Raw genomic sequence first — 24047 nt, forward strand, 5'->3', positions numbered from 1 at the left:
GAGAGAGATGAGGAATCAATCCCATGTCTTCCACTCAATCCATTGCAGCTGCAAATTAAGCAACACACCAAATACAGAAATATTTAAATACTACTGAAAGAAATTAGCTTGATTATTTTATTTTTTTGTCCCAATAGCCAAATGCTTGAATAGTCACAAACAGGAAATTGCACTGAAATAATTAAATGTCTTAAATCTGTTGTTAATGACAGGACCATTATTAGAGTGTGTAAAGTAACACGCACCATGTCAGGTGGCTTCATGTTAAAAACGCACCTTTCCCATGCTGAAACTGACATCTTCTGATGCTAACATTTTATAACGGTGTTTACAATGGTCGCTGCTTCGATTTCTGCTGAACATCCACTGAACCCGAGTCTTTATTAGGGAGGAACCATTTAAATTTCTAAAGAAGTAGGGGTATATGCTTGAAAACTACTGTCTTGTTCTGATTTGTGGTATTAAAAAGGACACTATGCTATTCTTTTCTTTACCTGAAACAAAATTATTTTGTGATGAATGAAATAATAAAAACAGCCAGACTGAAATAAAGATTTAGCTCTTTAAAATGAAATGGCCAGTCCCTTACAGTACATGTCATTCAGAATTTCACTAGTTGATAGTTGGGTACATGTATATTTTATCTCGTAACAGGGCCATTACTGCTTATGGTTTGCATTTAAGAGTAAATTCAGTGTTTTCTTTTTTGTAGTTTGTGTTTTCACACAGAAGCTGCTGCTATCTGAAATTTAATTGTCCGTACTTCAGTGGATTACTTTTCATGTGTAAACAGTAGGATAAATTTACACCATTTGAGAGAAGATCAAGCAGGTGGCCCTCTCATCAAGTCAGCATGTAGAAGATCAAGCAGGTGGGCCTCTCATCAAGTCAGCGTGTACATTTTCTAAATGTACAAAATATACAAGACTTTTAAAATTAATTTCTATTGCTGCCATACACACTACTACACAAATTCACTGTCCCAAAGGCAGGCAAAACTAAAAATGAATTGTAATAGAAACTATTTACGTTATTTTCTCCTAAAGATCAAGAAATTAATTTAAGGTATTGATTTTACGAAGTAGATGTAATAGCAACTTACTGCCGCATCTTCATCATCAGACTCACTTGAACTGAAAGAAAAGGCATAACAATATTAGAACTTCAATCACTGATTATAGCTGCCATTTGCATATGAAATATTGTTTTAGTATTGATTATTTTATCATGTTAATAATGAAATTTAGCATTCATTACTGGACAAGACAATTTACTTATTACAAGGATAATCAAACTTAGCATTAAATCATCCGTATACAATCCAACCTTACATTAAAAAGGATTTTAGCTGATGAAAAATACTTTTCAAATCACTGTTTAACTTATTTTCATTATCCAAATGAAAAATTTGATGAATGCTTCAGAAAAACTATTTTGCATCTAATCAGTTGTAAGGAAAATCCTTTTAAACTAGATTTGTGTTGTTATTGTATATCAAACTTTAGAATATGTTATACTTATGGTGCAACAAACTTTAATTCAAGTCAGAAACTGGTTTATTAAATATCCTTGAGCATACAGTTAGCTATGAGAATGCAGTCCAACTCTTTTACGAGATGGTATTATATAAATGTAACATTTCAAAACCTTTAGCCATGGAAAAATGATTCAAACTGCAATGGAGTGGGAGAAAAGCATGTCTTAAAAAAGTTTTCTCCTAATATTGGGTTCTAAATTTGTTGTTCATTTGCCATATATCCTGTAGAAAATAAAGCTCCCCCAAGATAACTATTTTTAAAATAGGAAATTGGAGGAGGGTTTGATAAGGGATCTTTGCATTTCCAAACGCCGAGTGGTCTAAAGCGCTCTCCGTTATTGATCACTGCCATCTCACCTCTGTCTGCGTGGGTTCGAATCTAGGATTTGGCCAATGTGGGTATGTGAGAAAGCTTGCTGGTAGCTTATCGTGGGTCGGTGGTTCTTCCCGGGGATTTCCCGGGTTCTTCCTCTACCATTAATACTGGCCGCCATGCATAGCCTATCGTGTGTTGAAAAATGGCATTAAACCCTACAACAACAACAACAACAGCATTTCCAAACAATAATTAATGTTAATTGGTGCAAACAAAACTGAATGGCAAAGTCAAACAGGGCCATAAGTAAGTAAACTTTAGTCAGAAAACAATGAATATCAAACCTGACCTAGATCTTTTTAATCTTTAGTCTCATACCAAATTTTATTATAATCCATTAGGTTATTAAATGTTATTTGTTGGAAATGAAATTGAAGGGCAAAGATCCTACAGGATGCATAAATCCATATAATTTTGCTGCTGAATGATGAAAATTAAACATGATCAAAGTAACGTAAAGATTTATACTATATTTGACTTAACCCTTTACCTCATGCAAGCATCTTCTGATGCCTCTACTCCATTTGCATGGAAGTGCCTTTTAACGACTGCTGTAAACATCAGCCATTTTAAGCCAGTTTTCGTAGCGTCACCTTTGGAGAAAACCCTCTATTAGATACTACATTCATTTCTGCGAATGACAATTACGTCAGATCATGTGGTCACTGTTTATGCACTGGTCGATGTCTGCTATTTAAAGTAACTTGGTTGTAATCTCCACTCTCCAAAATGGCGGTCGCAGATTTCATTCACTACTTACGAAGTTTTCACGATTAGAATCACAACTATGAAAGATTCCATAACTTAGGTAAAGGCTCTGATATTGATGTAGGCAGCAATTAGTTTTTATAAATTATCAATTCAGATGACTTAGTTATGTAGACGCAGATGAAAAACTTGTAAATTTCGAGTATGAGAAATGGCAGCTACGGTTGGTCACGCGGCCTCACTGACATGACGGTGAACGAGTTCTCTCAAGATTTTAAAGCACATAAAAAATTCTTCCGTGAAAAATAATTACACAACTATAACAATCGGACTTTACTCTTAAATTTTTCCACACATAATAGATGTGTACCAAAAATGTAAAATGGTTAAATTGCTGTTAAACGCATACACTACATTGCTTAAGAATTAACAGGCAGGCCTATGCGTATGGAGTTGAATAGGTAACAGGTGTTCTATTTATAGCGCGCTGCACTTTGTAACTATGCCCTATGAGGTAAAGGGTTAAATACACAAAGTCTATCAAAGGATATTAAGTGGAAAAACAAACTGTGATCTGATGCGACATGACATGACATAATGTGACAGACAGACATAAGGCAACACTATATGTCACTACAATAGATATGACAGGGGCATAACAAATTTTACTACAAGTTTTCTACTATCTTCAGTCACATCTGATGAAAGATCAGCATCATCTGACCTTCAAACCATGATACTCTCTGCCAAATTTATCAAATTCTGCTGAGCAGATTTTGTGAAGACATTAAAATGTTTTTCTCTTTTTAGTAACAGCTACACAAGACAGTTAAGATCTACAATACTTAAAAGGCCTTCATACAAAGATGCTTTCTGTCAAATTCTGATTTGCAGATAAAAAAAAGTTTTGTAAAGGCTTGTCTTTTTCCGCAATGGTGTCCGTATTTGTGGCAGACAGCTATCTTTGTACAAGCTTGAAATGACTTCATCCATTCTCTGCAAAATTCGATCAAATTCTGCTAACAATTTTTTTAGAAGAGCCATTTTATGTTTTGTTTATTTTTAGTAATGGTGGCCATATCAAAGGAAAGACTGCAATCATTTGTACAAGCTTAAAAGACCTTATGCCAAGATGCTTCTGTCACATTTGGTCACATATTGTTACCACCATTCCAGTGGCCTAGTGGTTAGAGCATCTGCCTCAGATGCGGGAGGTTACGGGTTTGAACCGTGGCTGAGTCATACCAAAGACTTACAAAAATGGTACTAACAGCTGCCTCGCTTGGCACTCAGCATTAAGAGGTTAGTGTTAGGACTGGTTGGCCTGGTGTCAGGATAATGTGACTGGGTGGCACATCATACTACATGTCTGCGTAATGATGCCCCAGTGCTAGACATCACTATGAACTGTCATATTGCAGACATCATAGCGATATGACTGAAAAATTGTTAAAGCTACATTAAAAATCTAAATCACACACAAACCTATTGTTACCAGTAAGCAGATTTTTGAGAAAACGTTGTTCACTACTTTTTCTTTTAAAACCAGCTGCCATATTTAATGATGGATTAGTATTATTTGTGCAAGAATATAAAAGGCCCTTTGCCAAGATGTTTCTCATCAAATCTGGTTAAATTTTGTTGAGCAGTTTTTGAGAAGAAGTTGAGAAATGGTTTTCAATTTTTAGTAACAGTGAATCCATTTGAAGAAATATCTGAAGGTAGATTGGAACCAATTGTACCAACTTGAAAGGCCCTCCCTGCCATATTCAGCTAAGATTGGTCCAGTACAAAAAGCCTGAAGAACTTGAAATCAGTAGCAGACATTGATGGCTACATGAAAGACAGTGTAAGGCCATATCATAAACCAACTTAGCCTAATGATCAAGAGAGCTAACAATTTTAACTTTACTTAATCTAAATAATCGACACATATGCAATAAATAATATTTTCCAAGCAGTTAGCACTCTTACCCTCCTTACTGTAAGGAGCCATGTTAGCTCAGATGGCCAGAATATTATCTAATGTAGGTTAGCTCCCCCTATGTCTCTAAAATATGGGAGCAAGAAGTAAAATGGATGGGCAGGAGGAAGCAGCCATAGTTCAATATTACCTAACACTTCAATATTCACCGCCTTACTTCCTGAGCTACTCTGTCAGAGTTCTATTGAAATCAAATCTTTAAAAAAAATGTCACATTTAGTTGTACAAATTTTAAGCTGAACTTGCTTATTTCTGAGAGTAATCTGCTCCTTATCTTTGAATATTGTTCTTTGCTGAGAACCATCCTTTCACAATCTGCTGTCTGATTGGGCATATACGTAGCTAGCTTAGCCAGCTTGAATAAGTTGGGAAATTGTTCTTTATGATTGTTGTGTACAATTTTCGAGAGAAAACAGGTATTATTTTTTGGTTACTTCTGCTCCAAAATAAGATTTTTCTCTAACATAAGCTCTGCCAAAGTTTCAATTTCTCAAATCGGTGCTTTACTGACTACTATGTCAGACTTCTTATCTGTTCCATAATGCTTTATTAGGATTTTAAGTCCATCAATGCACAGTTCACTTGTTCAGACTGAGATATTTTGATCAAATAATTATGTAACTTCTTATTTTCAGTTTTTTATTTTTATTTATTCAGTTTATCTTAACTCATATAAAACTCTTTAGTTCTGAAGCTCACAATCACACAGGGCTAAATTGAGAAAAAGAAATGTAAATTACACTCTACTTTTAAATTATATTTTGATTAGGCATTTTATATTTAATTTTGAAATTCCGCTTATGAGGTGGGTTACTGGCATACCGTTCAGTTTTGTCCATCTAGCATGTACATTAGACTAATATTTAACACAATTTTCAGTCTCAAGATCACTCACTTGTGTCTCCAATAACAATTTCCCAGCTCCAATAATTGGATATACTTCATAACTTTAGAAATCTAAAACATCATCATTATCATCAGCCAATATACTGTACAGAGTACATTTTCACATGTGTGACTTGAAATTAATTTACCAGAGTTTTCATGTATCACTGCTCTCCAAATGCACAAATTCATACAAATCTTACAGAATTTGCACAATCGTACACCCTAGCATCTCTGCAAATGGAGGAGTGTCAGACTTGTGAATTAAAGGGTCACTGATATAATAACTGCCCAGGCCAGTCAGGGTCTAATGAATCAGTGTATCATTGGAAAACATTGCTGTGTTCCAGGCATGAACAGTAATTTAAGATTTTCCTGCTGCTTCCAGTATTGATCTTCATTTGCTATATATCTCATCTAAATCTAAAGCGAATGCTGAAAGAAAACTCTTTCACCACAGAATGAATTCCCAACTGCTAATGCAATCATCTCCTTTGATTAATGGTTTTCTAGTTTCTTTACAAACTGTCAAAGAGTGAATGCAGTACAAAACTGTCTTATCATCTTAAAAGGTCAAGTGATGAAGGTGTCTACTAAAAAGAAACTTCTCATTGGATGCATTACTGACAAATGACAAGCACAAAAATGTGCATCCTCTCCAGCTGGAAACCTGCACTTTAGGGACACATTTTAAGCATTTAGTAGTCAATATAAAGGTTCAATAAGGACTGAAAGACCACTTAAGATATGGACACGGGGCTTAATACCATCCCTGCATTCAGGAAACAATCTGAATCCACAGGTTTCAAAAGTTTAACTTTTGATCAGGGAAATATTTGAAGTTAGAAAGAAAGAAAAAAACATGTATCATCTATTAGTACTATGAAATACTTACTCTTCCATAAAGTGACCAAGTCCCTCCAAGTAGTGCTTTTTCTCTATTTTACACTTGAAGCAAAGGTGTTCTGAACTTAGTCCAATATCTACATGCAGTCCTTTCTTGTCAGAAAATTCTGAAAGGGCATTTGCAAGACTATTATCCTTTGTTGCCTTGTTCAACTGTTCCAATTCCGTGGCACTCCTCAACCAAAATTCAAACTCCAACTGGCATTTCTTCTTTTCCTTTGCCACACTATGAACATATTGTGACAATAGCTTAGAGTGGCCTTCAAGGTACTGGCGCAAATGAGAAATCTCTCTCTGAAAGATCTTCTGTAATTCTTCGATACCATTCTCATTCACCTTACTTTTAGTCAGAAGGTCCACCTTCACAGTCAGTTCTAGAAAATAAGAGCAGTACAAAAAAATCAGATGTGATTTTAATTGTCCATAAATGAATAGTGCCCTCAATAATAATAGATTCACTTTAGTTTTACATAGATGGTACAAGATCTTGGAATTCAGATAAAGTACACTCAAAAGCAGAGTTCTTAAATTGGTGTAGTTTTCAATACCATGGAGCACGATGTTTAGGACAATCTTTTTTGTTATCAATAACCATACATTGATAAAATTAGGTCAAAGTGACCAAGTTTTGGTATGGTCAAGTGACTTGTTGACATGCATCCACGTAGCAACTATCACAAGTGTATGTGAAACAAGATTCTAAGATATTAAGGCTGTTAAAAATAAATCACTTAAGTCACACAAGCATGAAAATTTGAATACACGGACACAATTTTATTATAACCTAGTCACATCTTCCTGAGATGAATCCACATACCCATTTTAGCAGAGGTGAAATTTGGTCAAAGATTTTGATGATGTAATGAACTAATGAATATACAAATGATCGTGCACAAACAAATGAAGCAGATACAACTGAGGGGACAAAAAGACAAATGCAGGGGCACTTGGCTAATAAACAAGTCTGCATGATTTCTGTTAAATGTGGTCAGTTTATGTTGGTGTTTAAGGATTTCTCTATATTATGGAACAAAGACAATATGGAAGATTAGACATATATCATTTGTGAGGCCCAACTTGATCGCAGATCATAGAAGATTAGACATGTATCATTTGTGAGGCCTAACTTGATGGTAGATCATGGAATATTAGACATGTATCATTTGTGAGGCCCAATGTGATGGCAGATCATGGAAGATTAGACATGTATCATTTGTGAGGCCCAGCTTGATGGTAGATCATGGAATATTAGACATGTATCATTTGTGAGGCCCTATTTGATGGCAGATCATGGAAGATTAGACATGTATCATTTGTGAGGCCCAACTTGATGGTAGATCATGGAATATTAGACATGTATCATTTGTGAGGCCCTATTTGATGGCAGATCATGGAAGATTAGACATGTATCATTTGTGAAACCCAATGTGATGGCAGATCATGAAAGCTGTATCATTTGTGAGGCCTAACTTGATGGTAGATCATGGAATATTAGACATGTATCATTTGTGAGGCCCAATGTGATGGCAGATCATGGAAGATTAGACATGTATCATTTGTGAGGCCCAACTTGATGGTAGATCATGGAATATTAGACATGTATCATTTGTGAGGCCCTATTTGATGGCAGATCATGGAAGATTAGACATGTATCATTTGTGAGGCCCAATTTGATGGAAGATCATGGAAGATAAGACATGTATCATTTGTGAAGCCCTATTTGACGACAGATCATGGAAGACAAGATGTATCATTTGTGAGGCCCAATTTAATGGCAGATCATGGTATTCTTGCCAGAATGCCTCCTTCAGAATTTATAAATCCAACTACCCAAGTCATTTTCTTTCATGGTTGAATGTTTTCAATTATATAAATTAACCATATGAAAACTATTCAAATAAATTTGCCTATTTTTTCCTCCCAGTCCACACAAATTACTGATAACACCTGATGTGCTAATCTTGCACTGACAATGATTTCTTCATGATTTCCTTTCTGTAGCCACTGATTTTGTAAGCTCGGTGCTCAATGATTTTCTTTTTATTTTCAACAAGAGTTTTTTTTTAGTTTTTTAAAAATTGCTTCTCCTTGTTGTCTACATGTAGTTCGCATAAGTTGCAGCTGCAATCTCATGTAAGAAATCATCTTTTGAAAATACTGTATTGCACTTTTCATTATGCCTTTAGACCATATATGATGGTCTGTACTAATTTGTAGATTTCTATGTCCACCCTCCCTGATTTGGAATCAATAATATAATTAATGACATTCAAGGATGCACATGGCTCTGCTTGTGGGTCATGAAAATGACTCAGTAAAGGCACGACCATCTTTGATAGACAAGGGTATCGTACAGGCAACAGTATCACTTCCCCACCAGGGATTTATACATTGTCCCTTCTCAAAGTCTGGAAAAGAATCAATTTGGAATCCTCTAACTTCCAAATCATACTAGTCCAACTCATCATTTAACACGTTAGATGCTAGAGATGGCATTAGTAGTTCAAATCTTTCTGTCAGAGATCACAAAATGCAAATCCTCTATTATTCAGGGTTTTTTATATACAAATTTACCAACTACACTACTACAGATTTTGCATTCAACCCATTTCAACTTCCACATACTTTTCAAGCCTTTATCCAAAATATTTGTCGTGTCTCTATCAATAATTGGAAATGCTATGTTTGACAAGCATGCTTAATTCCATCAGTTTCCATTACACAAAAATTCATTGGATGAATAAAACCTTTTGACCAATCAGAGTACCCTTTACAACAACCATCTATTAAATAACATACAGAATGATTATTATTCAAAGAATTGTCTTTATACAGAACTTTAAAATATTGTAGAATGGGTCCAAACAAACTGTAATACTAAAACCAGTTTCAAAGATGATAGAAAAAAATGGACCATATTGAGGAAAATCAGATTCAGGCCATTAGAACTGTGTAATTCCACTTCAAAACAGAAGGACAAAAATCATCACTGTCAATATCAAGGTCAGTATTGCATTTTCTTCCACAGACATACAAATAATGTGAATATTTACTATTTAAAGCATATTTTGACAAATAAAAAGTAAATATTTCTATTTTAACTAGTCAACTACATTTTGATCAGGATATTTGTATGTATCCATGATCTACTTACTTCAACTGCCATCTGTGAATATTTGACTTGTTTTGATGCATGTAGCCAATTTTAATGTGAACAGGTGTTAATTGGCAATGATACAACTCATGAGATTTCTCTGACATGTTTGTAAACAAAAGGCACTTGTTTCAAACAATTAGCATGCACTTGAAGGATATCGTTCCAAGTGTGATTGATGTTACAAAAATGTAGCACACACAAGTAGCATTTAAGATCTGTTGTTGTTTATGTGATAATTACAGAGGACTTACATACTTACTTCTTGGCATACAATTAAATTGACAAAAACTTTTATCAAATCATTCTCTTAAGTTGCCTTGTCATGCATGTCACTGATTTCAATATGACTTGATGGTAACTGTTAAGTAAAATGATAAAAGTCTAGCTTTCATTCTCTCTCTCTATTACTGAAAAATCTAGCAACATCCAACACCTTTCAATCTATCCATTTATATACAAATATATGTCTGCTTTTGCTCTTCTAACTATATCTGCATTCTAACTCATTACAATCTACATATTTTTCAATATGCACTATTTACAGATATATTTCCTGACAATATTAATTATCAGCATATGGTTCCAAGGTGCCAACAATGATAAAACGAAAACAAAAGTTTAAATAAATATAATGCAATTTTCATAAAATATCCCATATTTTATTTCATCTTGCTTTAATCATGTTGCAATATTGTTTGAAACAAGTTCAAATTTCCAAGGTTAAGTTAAATTCTCGTCAGCCTGACCAGTTTTATACAATTTGTAAATCCCTTTTCCTGACCAATGTTATCAAATTCTGTTACAGCAGTTTCTGAAAATAATTTTTTTAAAGTTTTGTTTTATTTTTTAGGAAGTAGCCATATTTGATGGAAGATTGTATCTACTGTATACATTTGAAAGGGCTTTATTCCAAAACACTTTCTCTTAAATTGTCAAATTCTATTCAGGGTTTTTGGACAATTTGTTTATTGGACTATTTTTAGGAACAATGCCCATTCCTTATGGCAAATTAGCATTAATAATGAAAAATGAAAGGACATGAGCCTAAAGGACAAAAAGCTTTCTGTCAAATTCTTATCAGCGATTTTTTCAGGAAGAGCTACTTAAAGATTTTTCAGTTTTATTAATGGTGGCCACATTTGATAGGAGCAGCAGTAGCTCAGTGGTTTCAAGGTTTTGTATTTGTGACCAAAAGGATGTGAGTTTAATCCTGGCAGCCGTCAGTTCAGCTCAGAAGAAGCTATTGTAGTGTGTTCTTTGGCAATTTTGTTTCCCCCAGTCTGGATATTGTGGTTTCACAAATTTTTTATAAGGTACCAATTTCCACCAATTTTGTTGTTGCACCAAACCACAAATTTAAACACCCAATGAAAAATTTGCCATCAGGTGATGCAAAAGCCCACTCCCCTTTTTTGCTTCATACTCATACATTCATATCGCCCAAAAAATCTTTTCGATAAATTTACATCTTTAGTATAATGTGGCCATAAAATATTAGCTTTCACGTGTGTTTTGTCTTATTTTAACCCTTTAAAAAAGAAAGAATTATAAAGCATTATGTATTGTTTCACAGCATACGTATGTACAAATCTGGTGGCTGCATGGTGTAATGAGTAAAGACAGAAAGAAATGAGAAAAAACATTAAGTTTCCACAAGCCAGTATTACTGAAATTTAATACTAATATTAAAATCGATCCTTCATTAAATTCAAACTGTTGTTGACAAATTTAAATTCTCCTGAAGCATGTCTCATTTTATCCCTGGACATTTAATCAAATGAACAACAATACTAAATATTAAAACTGTTGTTTGAAGCACAATTACCGATGAAACGCTACGCATGTTAACTAACAATAGCAGAGTAGTGAAGCACAGACTTCACGATTTTCTGATACAAAACATTGAAATCAACATTATCAAATCAAGTCTCCTGGTCCACAAAAATGTTATCAGGTAAATGATCCAGAAAATTGTTGAATAAAACAAGTCCAGTTTTCTTAAAGCTAGGTCTGTTCTTTTACACATTTAGGCAAGAGCCGCAATTTTCATTCATCACAAATTAGCTTGATATTCATCAAGACTTGGCTTGACTGAGCTGTTTAGCATACCTGCAGTTGTGGAAATGTATTTTAATAACACTTCGTAATCTTTATTTACAGTAAAATCTAGTGATTGATATTCGTCTGTACATGAGGCAGGCTCAAACAAATGAACGATTCCTACAATTGTCCTTCAACTTAGCTATCATCTTCACAGTCTGATATGCTCTGAACACATCAAATTATAATTGCCACTATCTGCTAACTGCCATGAGAAAGGGCATCTAGTCACATGTTTGATTCACACGTGAAATGATCCCAATATCCAAAATCAGGGATCTAAACTGAATTTTACTCCTCTTAATAATAATAATAATAATGACCTTATTTAAAGAGGGTAACACAATTAGCTAAACCTAATCTACCTTGAGGCCCTCATACAAAGGAATTTATTTAAGCTGCATCTCTGAAACCACTGGATATATTGGGTTTGGAAGAAGGAAACAGAGTGGGCATTTCTAATCTCAACTGGAATACTATTCCAGAGCAGAGTTCCAGAGCATTGGAAACTTTTTCTAAAATAACTCCTTATTTGGTTTGGGAATTTTATACTGTTTGGTAGACATGGATCGCAGGAGGGGAGTATTACCAGGTAGCCTATACTGGAATAGTGATTGTAAATATTCAGGAGCACTATTATGAGATATCCTGTACATTAATCTGGCTTTTCTCAAACAGATTCGGTCTTTAATTGGTAATATTTTTAACCTATCAGCTAAATTTTCCTTGCTTTCTTTCTGGATTGATATTAGCCCGAATGCTCTTTTTCAAAGATGTTCCAGCTAATTTTGCTATGTTTTTGTCATTTGAATTACCCCATATTGTGTTAAGTAGTCTAAATAGGGTTGTATGTAACTGTTATAAAATAGCTTTCTGTACCTTTCAGGGAGAAAATGTCTTATCCTACTGAGAAGACATAAACTTGAATTGACATTTTTTTTACTGATATGTTTGATATGTTCAGTCCATGATAGGTTATTATCTACCAGAAGACCAAGTAGTCTATCATGACGGACCATTTGCAAATCTGTATCCTTCCATGTCAGACATAGTTCCTCACTATCAAGATTTGTCCTTTTTGCCATGTTGAGATAAGTAATATTTTAGTTTTACAAGTATACACCACCATGCCATTGCATGTGCACCAGTTTTCCAGTTTGTTTAGGGCATTCTGTAAAGAAATTTTGAGTTCATGCTTTGTGTTTTAGATGTCTGACAATGTTGTGTCATCTGCATAGAGATCTGTAGATGATATTGAGTATCTTTTTAAAAGTGGTAGGTCATTCATAAATAAAATGGATAGTCTAATTGTTCCAGGTATAGACAGAACATTATTTATGTAAACATGTTGTGTTCTCTCACTTAAGTAAGAAGTAAACCATCTAATTGTTCTTTCATCACACTGGTAGATTTTCAGTTTCTTCAAAAGGATTTCATGATCCACCATGTCAAAAGCTTTCCTGAAATCTACAAATACAGATCCTATTATTCTACCTTGGTCAAGTGCTTGAAGCCATTTATCAGTTAGGGAGATCAAGGCAGTCTCACAGGAATGGTTCTGTCTAAAGCCTAATTGATTAGGGTGTAACAGCAAGTGTTTGGTTAAAAATGACATGAATGAGTCATGGACATGTTTTTCAATCAATTTTGACAAGTTTGGTAGTTTTGAGATTGGCCAGTAGTCATCAGCAGTATCCTTAGAACCAGATTTGTGAATAGGAGTTACCTATGCAGTTTTCTATATTTTGGGGACAGATGAAGTTGCAATACTTAAATTATGAATGTTATGCTATCTACAATAGCATAGGCAGAAGATTTAATGAGTCGTGGACCAATCTGATCAAGTCCTGTAGCTTTCTTGGTATCAAGTTCACTGAGACATTTTTTAACAAAGTTTTTTATACTGGTGGGATAGAGAAACATCTCTAAGCTTCTGTGTTAATGCCACGATCATCTAAAAGTACCAATGGTGCAATTTTATGGAGAGTTTATGTAAGAGGAAGCACACATGTGCTTAAAACCCGATTGACTTAATGTTGTTGCCTGCATCGATGTCAACTCCTTCCATTGTTGAGCACTTGGATGAAAAGACAGTTTAAGTGAATGATCCTGACAGGTGTCTGATTTGTGCTCATACATGTGGTATTGTTTACAACATTCATGGCACCACCATTTGCTGTTGGCAGTTTTATTCTTTTGTATTCTTTATTTTAGATATTTCACAAATCTATCAATTTGAGTACCCACAAACTGCCTTGTTTTACAAAGGCAAGAAAACTGATACATACAAAAATATCACTGACAGCAATTTACATACTAATGAAAATTATTTTCCCCAAATATCTTGTCTGTAAAATTAATATCTTTCTTCAGGATTGTTTATTGATATAATAATAATAATAATAATAATAATAACAATGAGGACTTAGTACAGCACCTAATCTTTAGAAGCTCTAAGTGCTTTACAATATTAGATAACACATAAAAGCATATAGAACTACAAGATTACAAAAACAAACAAGATGAATTTAAAATAAAAAAATTATGACAATAATTAAGGAAGTAAACTTTATTAAGTCTTTAAGTCTGTTCTTGCAGTAAAAAATAAGCAATTTTTAAGAGCACTCATCACTGAGATCACAGTCCTTGTGTCAGAGACATATGGGCAATTCATTCCACGAAGCTGGGCCCTGGCACACAAAGAACATTATCTATATAACTTTATTTTAATAGTGGGAGCAATAAGCATGTGAGTGTCAGAAGAGGAACACAATTTTCTAGATGGGGGTACTCATGGGTGAGGTCAAATAGGTATATTGGACTGGAGCCAGTTAATAAAATGTAGCATAGTAAACAATTTTAAGTTTGATTCTGGATGGAATGTGTAGCCAGTAAACTGTTACTGAGCAGGGGAATGGTGTGCTCAGTTCTTCATACTCTAAGGATGATCGCAGCATCTGTATTTTGAACTTATTTAAGTTTCTGTAGTTGCTACTGAGACACCAGATAGAACTGAATTACAAGAACAGAGAGATGACACAATCCATAGTCCAAGTTAAAGCCCAGGGAATAGTGCTGAGGCCAAAGGGAAGAACAGTGAATCGATAAACCCTGTGGCAGTAAGTGAAACAAAGAAACTTGAGATGGCGTGGATAGGGACATGAAAGTATGCATATGAGATCGAGACTGATGGCATACTCACCCCATCTGATGTAAAGGCAGATTCACCTCACCATCTCCACCTTGAAATGCATGAGGCGACTCCAGTTGATGGTGGGCCTCAACCTGCTGTTTGTATTCTGAAAAGGAAACAGCCTTGAATCAAATGCTGGGGTTTGTTGCCATTGTGCAAGCTAATGCACCCTTTTTTCCTTTTTTTTTTGTTTGATGAGTGGCTATCTTCTGTTGTAGTAAGGCATCCATCTCTCAATCTGACAGTGTATTCATAAAGAGGGGAGAGGGGATTTTTCATGAACTAAACCTGAAGAACCTCCAAATGACCTGGATCAGCCACCCCCTCACCCCTCCATGGGAATAGGGAGGTCCAGTGAGTTCCAAAATCTGTTACATACCACCACTGTATGACTTCAACCTAAAGACTGATGTTAGTGCACATGTGACTAGGAAGATTCCCTGTCTTGAGGCTGCTGAACATCCCCCCACAATGAAGGGGACTGAGTGGTTCCAAGCACTAATGTGGATTGAGCGGTGAGATGGAGGGGCAGTTCCTGAGCTCCCTGCCTCTGATATTTCTCTATTCTTCCTTCAAAGCAACAGTGACCTGAAGAGGGTCATCCGGAAAGGGAGGGTATGAAAAGGTTGGAGTGATGTGGATCACACATGAGCAACACGTCATATCAAGAGCAGACTAGCCAAACCCGTCAAAGAGTTAGCCATGGTGTTGTGAGCAGCCCTGTTCAATGACCCTAGCAATCCTGGCCATCACTTCCCAAGCATGGCTGCTGCCAGGTGTCTGCAACGACATTCATACCCAGCTGTGATGGGCATGGAGCAGAGTTGTATGGCCGAAAAAAACCCAGATGAGTGTACATATGAACTACATTCTTGTCAAGTGCAGGGCAATCAGTTCTGAAGGTGTCTGTCACCATAAATCCCATTTCTTCCTCCTCAACGAGATCTAAAGATTCTTTAAAGCAGGAGTAAAGGTGGGGGTATACTGAAAGTAGTCAACATCTGACAAAGAAATTTTCCCACAATGCCGGCTTCAAAGCTAACTTCAGACCATTCCATGGTGGATTTGAAGGAGTTCAAATGCACGCACTGTGCATCGAGGCCCAACTGGGTCTACTTACAGCACTAGAGAAGACATACCAGGTGGTATGAAGACTAAGTTCCATCCACAGTAAAACTTCACCAGCTCTCCCTTGTGGACAAGCAGTGAACATATGAATTCAATGCTGGCTGGTTTGCCTGGTGAATGGTCAGCCTGGAAGCTAGTGGTATAGAAGACATTTTAGGCTATCACCAGTACCGGTGACTCCAAAGGACTGGCTGGACAGATTTCTCACTGAAATCCGTCATAGAAAGAGCATGTCATGAACAGTACAATGGACAGACGGATGGATCTGTCATTAAAATGCCTTTAAATCATAGTTGGCTGGACTCCATGTTGGAACGGCTGGACAGCTGCCTATGATGTGGTTTTAACATGCATTAGACCTAATGGATGGAGTGTGAACGGCATGTAGTAAGCTCAGATGCTGGCAGTATACAAACAGTCTGGCGATCACCAGTATCAGCCTCACCAAAGACCGGGTTGAATGGACAGATTTCTCACTGAAATCTCCAGTATAGTAATGATAAGATGCCAACAGCTTGGCTAGATGGATGATCTATCACTAAGTTCCCTGTACAAACTATTTGGTTGGACCATTTTAAAGAAAAGGTCCCTATGCTGGGATGGCTGGACTACCAGTGTCTGCTGGATTGCTGGTGTTGGCTGGATTGCCAGTGTCGGCTGGACTGCTGGCAATGTCAGGATGGCCGGTGACTGCCGGATGGTCAGTAGTGGTATGACAATATTAATAGCTGGATCCAACAGAACTGGCATGAACCTATGCGCCCAGACTTACAGGCCCAAAGGCCATGCTCAGACATGTGGGGGGACTTATGCCTCATGGGCTGCCTAAATCTGGGGAAAACTATCCAATGAGTCTGTATTGCCAACAATGAACCATAGGTTGACTTTCTTGATTTATTCCATCTCTCCTTCCTTTCAATGCCGAACAGACGATCACTGTGAATGTGCATGTCATGCATACAGTAAATATTCCTCCTGAAACAACACGAGAAAACAAAGCGTAGATTAGCAAATTACTATGTGACTAACTAGCTAATAGTATAAACTGCCAGACTTCCTTGCTCTTAAGTTGCATATTGATCATTTAGATTGACATTCTGCTGAAATTAGACAAAAAGATACAAACGAAATTAAAAAACTAGTAATTTGTTGAAATTACTGTGTCGCTAAAACACTGTTGTAACTAACAGATCAATGAAAGTGTTGTATTGGAAACCTATAGCCCTGTTATAAACTTATGCATAATGCTTAGTTAATAATTAAACTATAATACTATCAAAACAGCATGCAAGATGAATAAACTAAGCATTCTTATCAAGCAGCAATTCAGAATTCCGCTAATAAGAGCTCCATAATGGACGGAGTAAGCGAATAAATTCAAAGGTACATTAGCTCATAATGACTTTGTACAAGATCAACAATAGCATGGTGGGATGATGGTCTTATAAGACTAAGTCCAGAGAAGTGACAAATCACTAAATAATTCGAAGAAATTAAAAAAAAACAAAGCCTACAACCTGCAGGATATCGATAAATCCGCATAATAAATCCAAAATGAACACTGGATGGGCTCATAGGAACACAAAAAGGGCTGGATTGTCAGAGGATAAATTGTATGACATGTAGTCTGTACAGCAGCGAAGCTAAAATCTGATGACACCTGGTGGTATCAAAAGGAGGTAATGGGCAAGAGTTATTACCCTTTGTCTATTAATATAGATAGGTAAAGATGAATTTTCGTCTTTTAGTAAGACTGGTAGCAGGCTAATATTCTTAATGTAATGTGATTGGGGAATGTATTTGATGGAGAAACTATCAAACTGAAAGAAAAGCCTTGCATGTCTTACTAAAAATGTTTGCTCCTGTCCCTCCTTTATCAGCCATACTGGTCTCTGAAATGAAATTTAAAAAAAAAAAACACAATAAAATAAAATGTACATATGGCCGTAAACCATTTTCTATGTTCTCCCTTCTCCAAGGTCTATATATAAATAGCTCATCTATCAAACAAGTCATACATGTACTTATGCAAGCATTCAGCTACAATGAAGTTTCCATGTACAATGTAATACATGTACTTATGTAAGCATTCAGCTACAATGAAGTTTCCTTGCACTACTTTAGTGCAAAAGTTTGCTAAACAGGACGCTTTCAATAAGGCAGTTGATACTTTTCTGCAAGACAGATCAATTTTCAATATGGTGTAATACATTATTATGTACTAATATTGTAAAGTAATGGACATTCATTTAAAAAGTTGAGAAGTGTGATTCGAGACTGATGCAGTGACAGTAAACATTATGTTCAACTAAAAAGTTTATAATGTACATTTTAAACCCTAATATGGAGCTCAGTGACTGCTTGCTTTCTTTCAGCTTGATGTAATTTTTTTTTCAATTTCGCACTGCAATGGCAATCATGTATGTTATTAGTTGTACTCAAATCAACACATTGAATAAACTGCTGCCCTTCCTTCTTTTTTCCTCCAAGAATTCTGGATATTCCTTTTAATGAATATTCTTCTGTGCTGACTATTTGAACTTTTTAAGAGGCTTACTGTCCCCTTCAAATTGAAATTGTATCATTTGTTGGATGCCATTTGTAGCAAATTATATGAGCAACAGCTTGATCATGCAGACGTTTCACATTAAAAAAATATGTAGTTTAAAGCATCTGAGGTACTACTGTAAAGTTAGTCTGGGTATCTGACCAACTCCATTGATTCTAATTAGTATGTAATCCGAATATGATTCAGAAACTGACAAACCAGTATCTGGACTTTAACCCCAACCATCATATTTCCATACTTTTTTTATTATTCCACAAGTCTGGTCAAATCATAAGGGTTGGTAGGTCTGGCTACTGTCATACAAGGGCCACATGTCAGTGATAATTTTAAGGACTGTAGGTGAAGTTAAATGCGCAATTTTAGTAAAGCTCACACTAAGTTTGGCTTTAATTCATTATGTCCTGTAAGAGTTATGTGTGCAGTAACACATTTCAATGCAAGATCCAACTGAAATTTAAGCCGGATTCCAAGACTATTCACCTGGAAAAGGTTAAAACTAAATCTAATGCAAATCTTCATAACATAAACGTGCACATCGTATCTGCTTTCAATCCACTGAGCTGTTTCAAAGTTATGAATTATGAAGAAAAGTTCTGACAGTATATGCAGATGGGTTTAAATTTTCCCCAAATGACCTTGACCTATAAGGGTGTGACTCTTGGATATGACATATTATCAACTCACGCTTGAATAGATGGTTATAAAATAAAATCTAAATAAAAAACTACAACCATCACAAGGGAAGGTTAGATGCCTTAATATAATTTTCGCAATACAAAAGACTTGTACAGACATGGTTTCAACAGTACTCCGAGAGCCATTTTCAACACAGAGGATTTATTTCTAAACTAAAATTTCACAAGAATTTATCTGTATATGGTATCTTGTCCAGAAATGTAATGCAGGGCTAAACTGGTTTTAAGTAACAATGACCTTGAACTTTTAACTATGGACTCTCAAAGCTACTGAATTCTTTCCTAGGTAAAAGGAGTATAATGCATGTGCCAAGTTTTGATTACAATGATTGAATAAAACTTAAGTTTTGGTCTGGGATGTAATGCAAAGCCAAATCTCATTTTATTAATAGCAATCTTGACCCTGGAGGACATCATCCTCTCCATCCCCCCTCACCACAATCAATAGGCATCTTTTTTTGGCAGTGGATAGTACAATGATTTGTACAAAAATCTGTTGTGTAGTGCTTCATTTGCTCTCAAAAAAGAAAAAAGTAATGTCAAAATCTACTTTCAGTGACAGCAAATATGACCTTGAGGTCACTGACCCCCAAATCAATAGGTTTCTCTGCAGAACTAAGGGGAACAAATTGAATTTTATTAAATTAGTTTACTAGAATTGTAGTTATCATCTACAATGATATGCAGAGGTGAGATGGCAGTGATCTGTAATGGAGAGCGCTTTAGACCACTCGGCCATTCGGGGCCCCCCTTGGGCTAAGAGAAACTTGTGTACCAAGCTGCACTAACTCAGTTACCAAGATTTAAATTCCAGACAAAATGCAAAGGCAAAATCAGTTTTAGAAACATTGACCTAACTCTCCAAACTACTTGTCTCAAATCAAAAAGGGTTCTTCCTTGGACTAAGGGAAACAAAATGAGAGCTGCATTGAAATCTTCACATAAACTTAAGACATCTTCCAGAAATAAATACATACACAAAATCTATTTTTTTCAACCACTACCTTGACACTAATAGTAAAGCAAACACTGTTCTTCCTTAGGCTCTCAGGAAACACATGCTATATATATATATATATATATATATATATATATATATATATATATATATATATATATATATATACACACACACACATATGAAGTAAAATATAGTCAAAATCTAATTTAAGCAACAATGACCTTGACCTTGAAGTGTGACTAGCCCCAAGATCAATAGGGTTCTTCCTGAGGCTAAGGGAAGCACATACACCAACTATTTAAATCCGTTTTCTTGAAGCTAAGTTATCATCAGGAAACCAAGACAGACTCCAGCCTACCCAGAAGGATAGCAATAATCTATAACAACCAGAGTTCTATATAAAAATTTAATAAATTCTTTATTTTACACCCTGGTTTGGAACTAGTTGCATTTTTTAGAATTCAATGGGGTTATTTGTGCACAGTGCAAACTTGTTATGAGACTGATCTAAATCATCAAGACATTAATCATGGAATATGTACCATGACCAAGCCTAATTCAGGATGCAATGAAATGGCTCTACATAAATAAGTATTCATACAGTCATCAAGTTCTATCATTTTGAATTGTGCATGAAACATCCAGAACTTGTCCTAATTGCATAGTTTATATTGATCTAACAACCTAATAAAACATGGACTCTGCTTATGGCAGGAGCAATATGCCTTCAGCTTTCGACTAATTAAATTGTTTTTCATCAGTTTAATGTTAGTCTGTGCGTACTGGGGATTTTTAATGTAGCTGTAACAATTTTAGTCACATCACTACAATGTCTGCAGTGTGGCAGTTTATAGTGATGTCTAGCACTGGGGCCTCATCCCACAGACTTGTAGCATGATGTCCCACCTAGTCACATTATCCTGAAAAAAGGCTAACCAATACTAACACTAACCTCTTAATGCTGAGCGCCAAAGCAAGGCAACTGCTAGTACCATTTTCATAAGCCTTTGGTACGACTCAGCTGGGGTTCAAACCTGGGTCCTCCCACATCTGGGGCAGATGCTCTAACTACGTCACCCACTGGAGCAGTATCATTTAAATGCATTTATAAACTTCTTTATGCATTTGTAGTCAATTTCTTGCATAAAATACACTGTTTATCTAGACATGATACCATTTATTAGAAAGGTATAATAGACTATAATACCCTACAACTTTTATCAGTGGAGTATAACAGTTACACTTTCCATAGCTATGACCTTGACCTTGAAGTATTACGACCTTGGTAAGCACCAGGAAAAACCAACTTGTAATGATATATACATGTACTTGGGTCAATTTTAATGAAAATTGCTATGGCTCCAAATTTACAGCCCAGACAAGGAAACATTTTTGCTGGCTATGACATTGATATTCACACTTATGTATGGAGTATGACCATGGTAAGTGACATGAAGTCTAGTCATGATTCATATCTGAGTGAACTTTAATTAAAATATCTTATCTTTGCTGGTTCAAAAGTTAAAGCCCTGGAAAAGAAGTGGCTATAGAGATATACATTTCCTTGTAGTGACCCTCAGCTTGGAGCAAGGAACTACGACAAGCAACACACCTGTTATATATCTGCATACAGGTTCACCTAAATCTCTCTAACACTTTCCAAGTTATTGTGCAGACAAGTAACTGTCAATAGACAACTGCCATAATGTACTACACCTGAAAAAGATGACAATAGAACTTTGTATGTACAGCGATCACAGATATGTAAATAAGTTTGAAAATAAGCATACAGACCACATCCAGAAATACATTTCTCAAATTAAGAAATTATACCATATATTACGTAGAAACCTGTGGAACCAATCAAAATGTGAATTATACAACCTGAAGGGTTGGCTGCGACTTTTACTACAGAGAGCTACATGCATTATTCTCATCAATTTCCTTCAGGAACCTCTGAAGAATGCTGGAAATCCCTTTGAACATGTGGTCTGTAGAAAACAATATGTACATACAGATTTTTAAACCTACTATCATGTGTGTTTTATGTAACATGAGACAAACTTAAAAACAAATTTTGAAACACTGTAAATGACCAACACCTTGTTGTCACGAGAAAGTTATACCTTTGTCATGCTAACTGATAAAGCAGGTGGTAGAAATAGAAAACACTGTCAATGACCAATACCTTGTTGTCACCATAAAGTTATACCTTTGTCATGCTAACTGATAAAGCAGGTGGTAGAAATAGAAAACACTGTCAATGACCAACACCTTGATGTCACCAGAAAGTTATAATTTTGTCATGCTAACTGATAAAGCAGGTGGTAGAAATAGAAAAAACTGTCAATGACCAACACCTTGATGTCACCAGAAAGTTATAATTTTGTCATGCTAACTGATAAAGCAGGTGGTAGAAATAGAAAACATTAAAGATGAGCTCCTGAGCATACAAACCTATTCCAATGGCCACTTTTATCTTGTGATCCCCTGGTCATAACAGCCATTCTAATTTTCCCATCAAAGCAAATTTCCTATTTAAAAGTCGTGAATAACATAACAGTTACCTGTTTTCCAGTCAGTAGTTATGTTTTTTCTGACCAAATGGTTTCTCCTTGCTTTAAGCACTCATTGGAATGTATCAACAGTGATCACTCTATGCATACAAAATTAAACTGCTGCTGGACACCAGAGCATATCGACATTTAGTGCTCTATGCATGCAAATTTAATTCTTCTTTAATGGAAGGCATTGTTTAGATAAAGTCATAACGTGTGATTTTATATGTAAACATTTCTTATCTTGCTTGTACTCTGTGTATTCAAGACATACTGTCTATACAACTCAATGATGTCAGTAATTGTCAAGTTCAAAAATGGTATGGTTTTTACCATTGGGGAGATGGCTGAAACTGGATTGTGAGAAAAGAAGCTGTGTTGAGTTGCAGCAGAAATGCAAGTGAACTCTATTGTGACAGTCTGTCAGGTACTGTTCTAAAGCTTGTTATTCATCTACGACAACAGAAATGAATTCATCCCATTTCATCAGTCATGGTCATTCAGCATGTACAAAACTTGTCTGTAAAGGCATGTGAAGTTTTAGGTTCATGTGCTAATAATAAAAAGATTATTTTCATTCCTTTTTTATTAAATGCCTCTCATATAAGTTAATTCTTTTGATCAGCTGCTTAATCCTGATACTGTTTAAGGTGTGAACAGCTGTTCTTAAGCCAAATTCTACATGGCAAGAGGAAGTCCTATCTTCACAATTATATGTAACTGGCAAAAAGTAATTTTTCCTACTGCACAATGTAAGCTAAGATTAATCATTTTCATTGTTTAAGCATCAGAGATGATTTAATTTATTGGATGGACTAATGTGAGCTGGGTTATAATAATCTTGTGTGGAACAAATTTGGAAGTGAACAACATATACAAATATTTCATTATTCTGTTGAATAGTGCACATAAGTAAATGTTAAAATAATAATAATAATAATAATATTAATAATAATAATAATAATAACAATACTAATGATAGTGGTATTTGGCTCATGGCATTTGTTCAAAAACTAAGTTTTGAAAGATGAACAGGGAAACACTGGTCACCCTTGTATAAAGGCCAGTTGGATTTTTTCCTATGGGTGGTTGCTACTGACTGGTTTGACTTTATATCAATATATCTGTCATAATTTAAGCTGTTTGTTTATGCTAATCATCCGACGATGAAGATTAATATATACCTGCCAGCACAAAAGTATTAAATTCTTCATTAAAGTTATGTCAATGGACCAACATAAACTAACAAGCATACCAGTCATGGTATCTTTCCTATTGCTTACAGTTCAG

General features: G+C 35.5%; 1 protein-coding gene across 1 annotated transcript in view; it reads right to left on the reverse strand.

The window, feature by feature from the left end:
* Positions 1-17869, reverse strand: part of LOC149788041 (uncharacterized) — a 32998-nt gene extending 15129 nt beyond the window's left edge. The window contains exons 1-3 of the mRNA XM_089975712.1: positions 17822-17869; positions 6386-6770; positions 1103-1133 (exon numbers count right to left, since the gene is read on the reverse strand). Of these exons, the coding sequence (XP_089831838.1) occupies positions 1103-1133; positions 6386-6770; positions 17822-17858 (453 nt within the window). The 5' untranslated portion in view covers positions 17859-17869. The remainder of the gene's footprint in view (positions 1-1102; positions 1134-6385; positions 6771-17821) is intronic.
* Positions 17870-24047: the final 6178 nt, after the last annotated feature.

The sequence above is a fragment of the Sinohyriopsis cumingii genome, chromosome 11 (assembly GCF_028554795.1).
Source record: "Sinohyriopsis cumingii isolate HCF-2022 chromosome 11, ASM2855479v2, whole genome shotgun sequence".
NCBI classification, from domain to species: Eukaryota; Metazoa; Mollusca; class Bivalvia; order Unionida; family Unionidae; genus Sinohyriopsis; species Sinohyriopsis cumingii.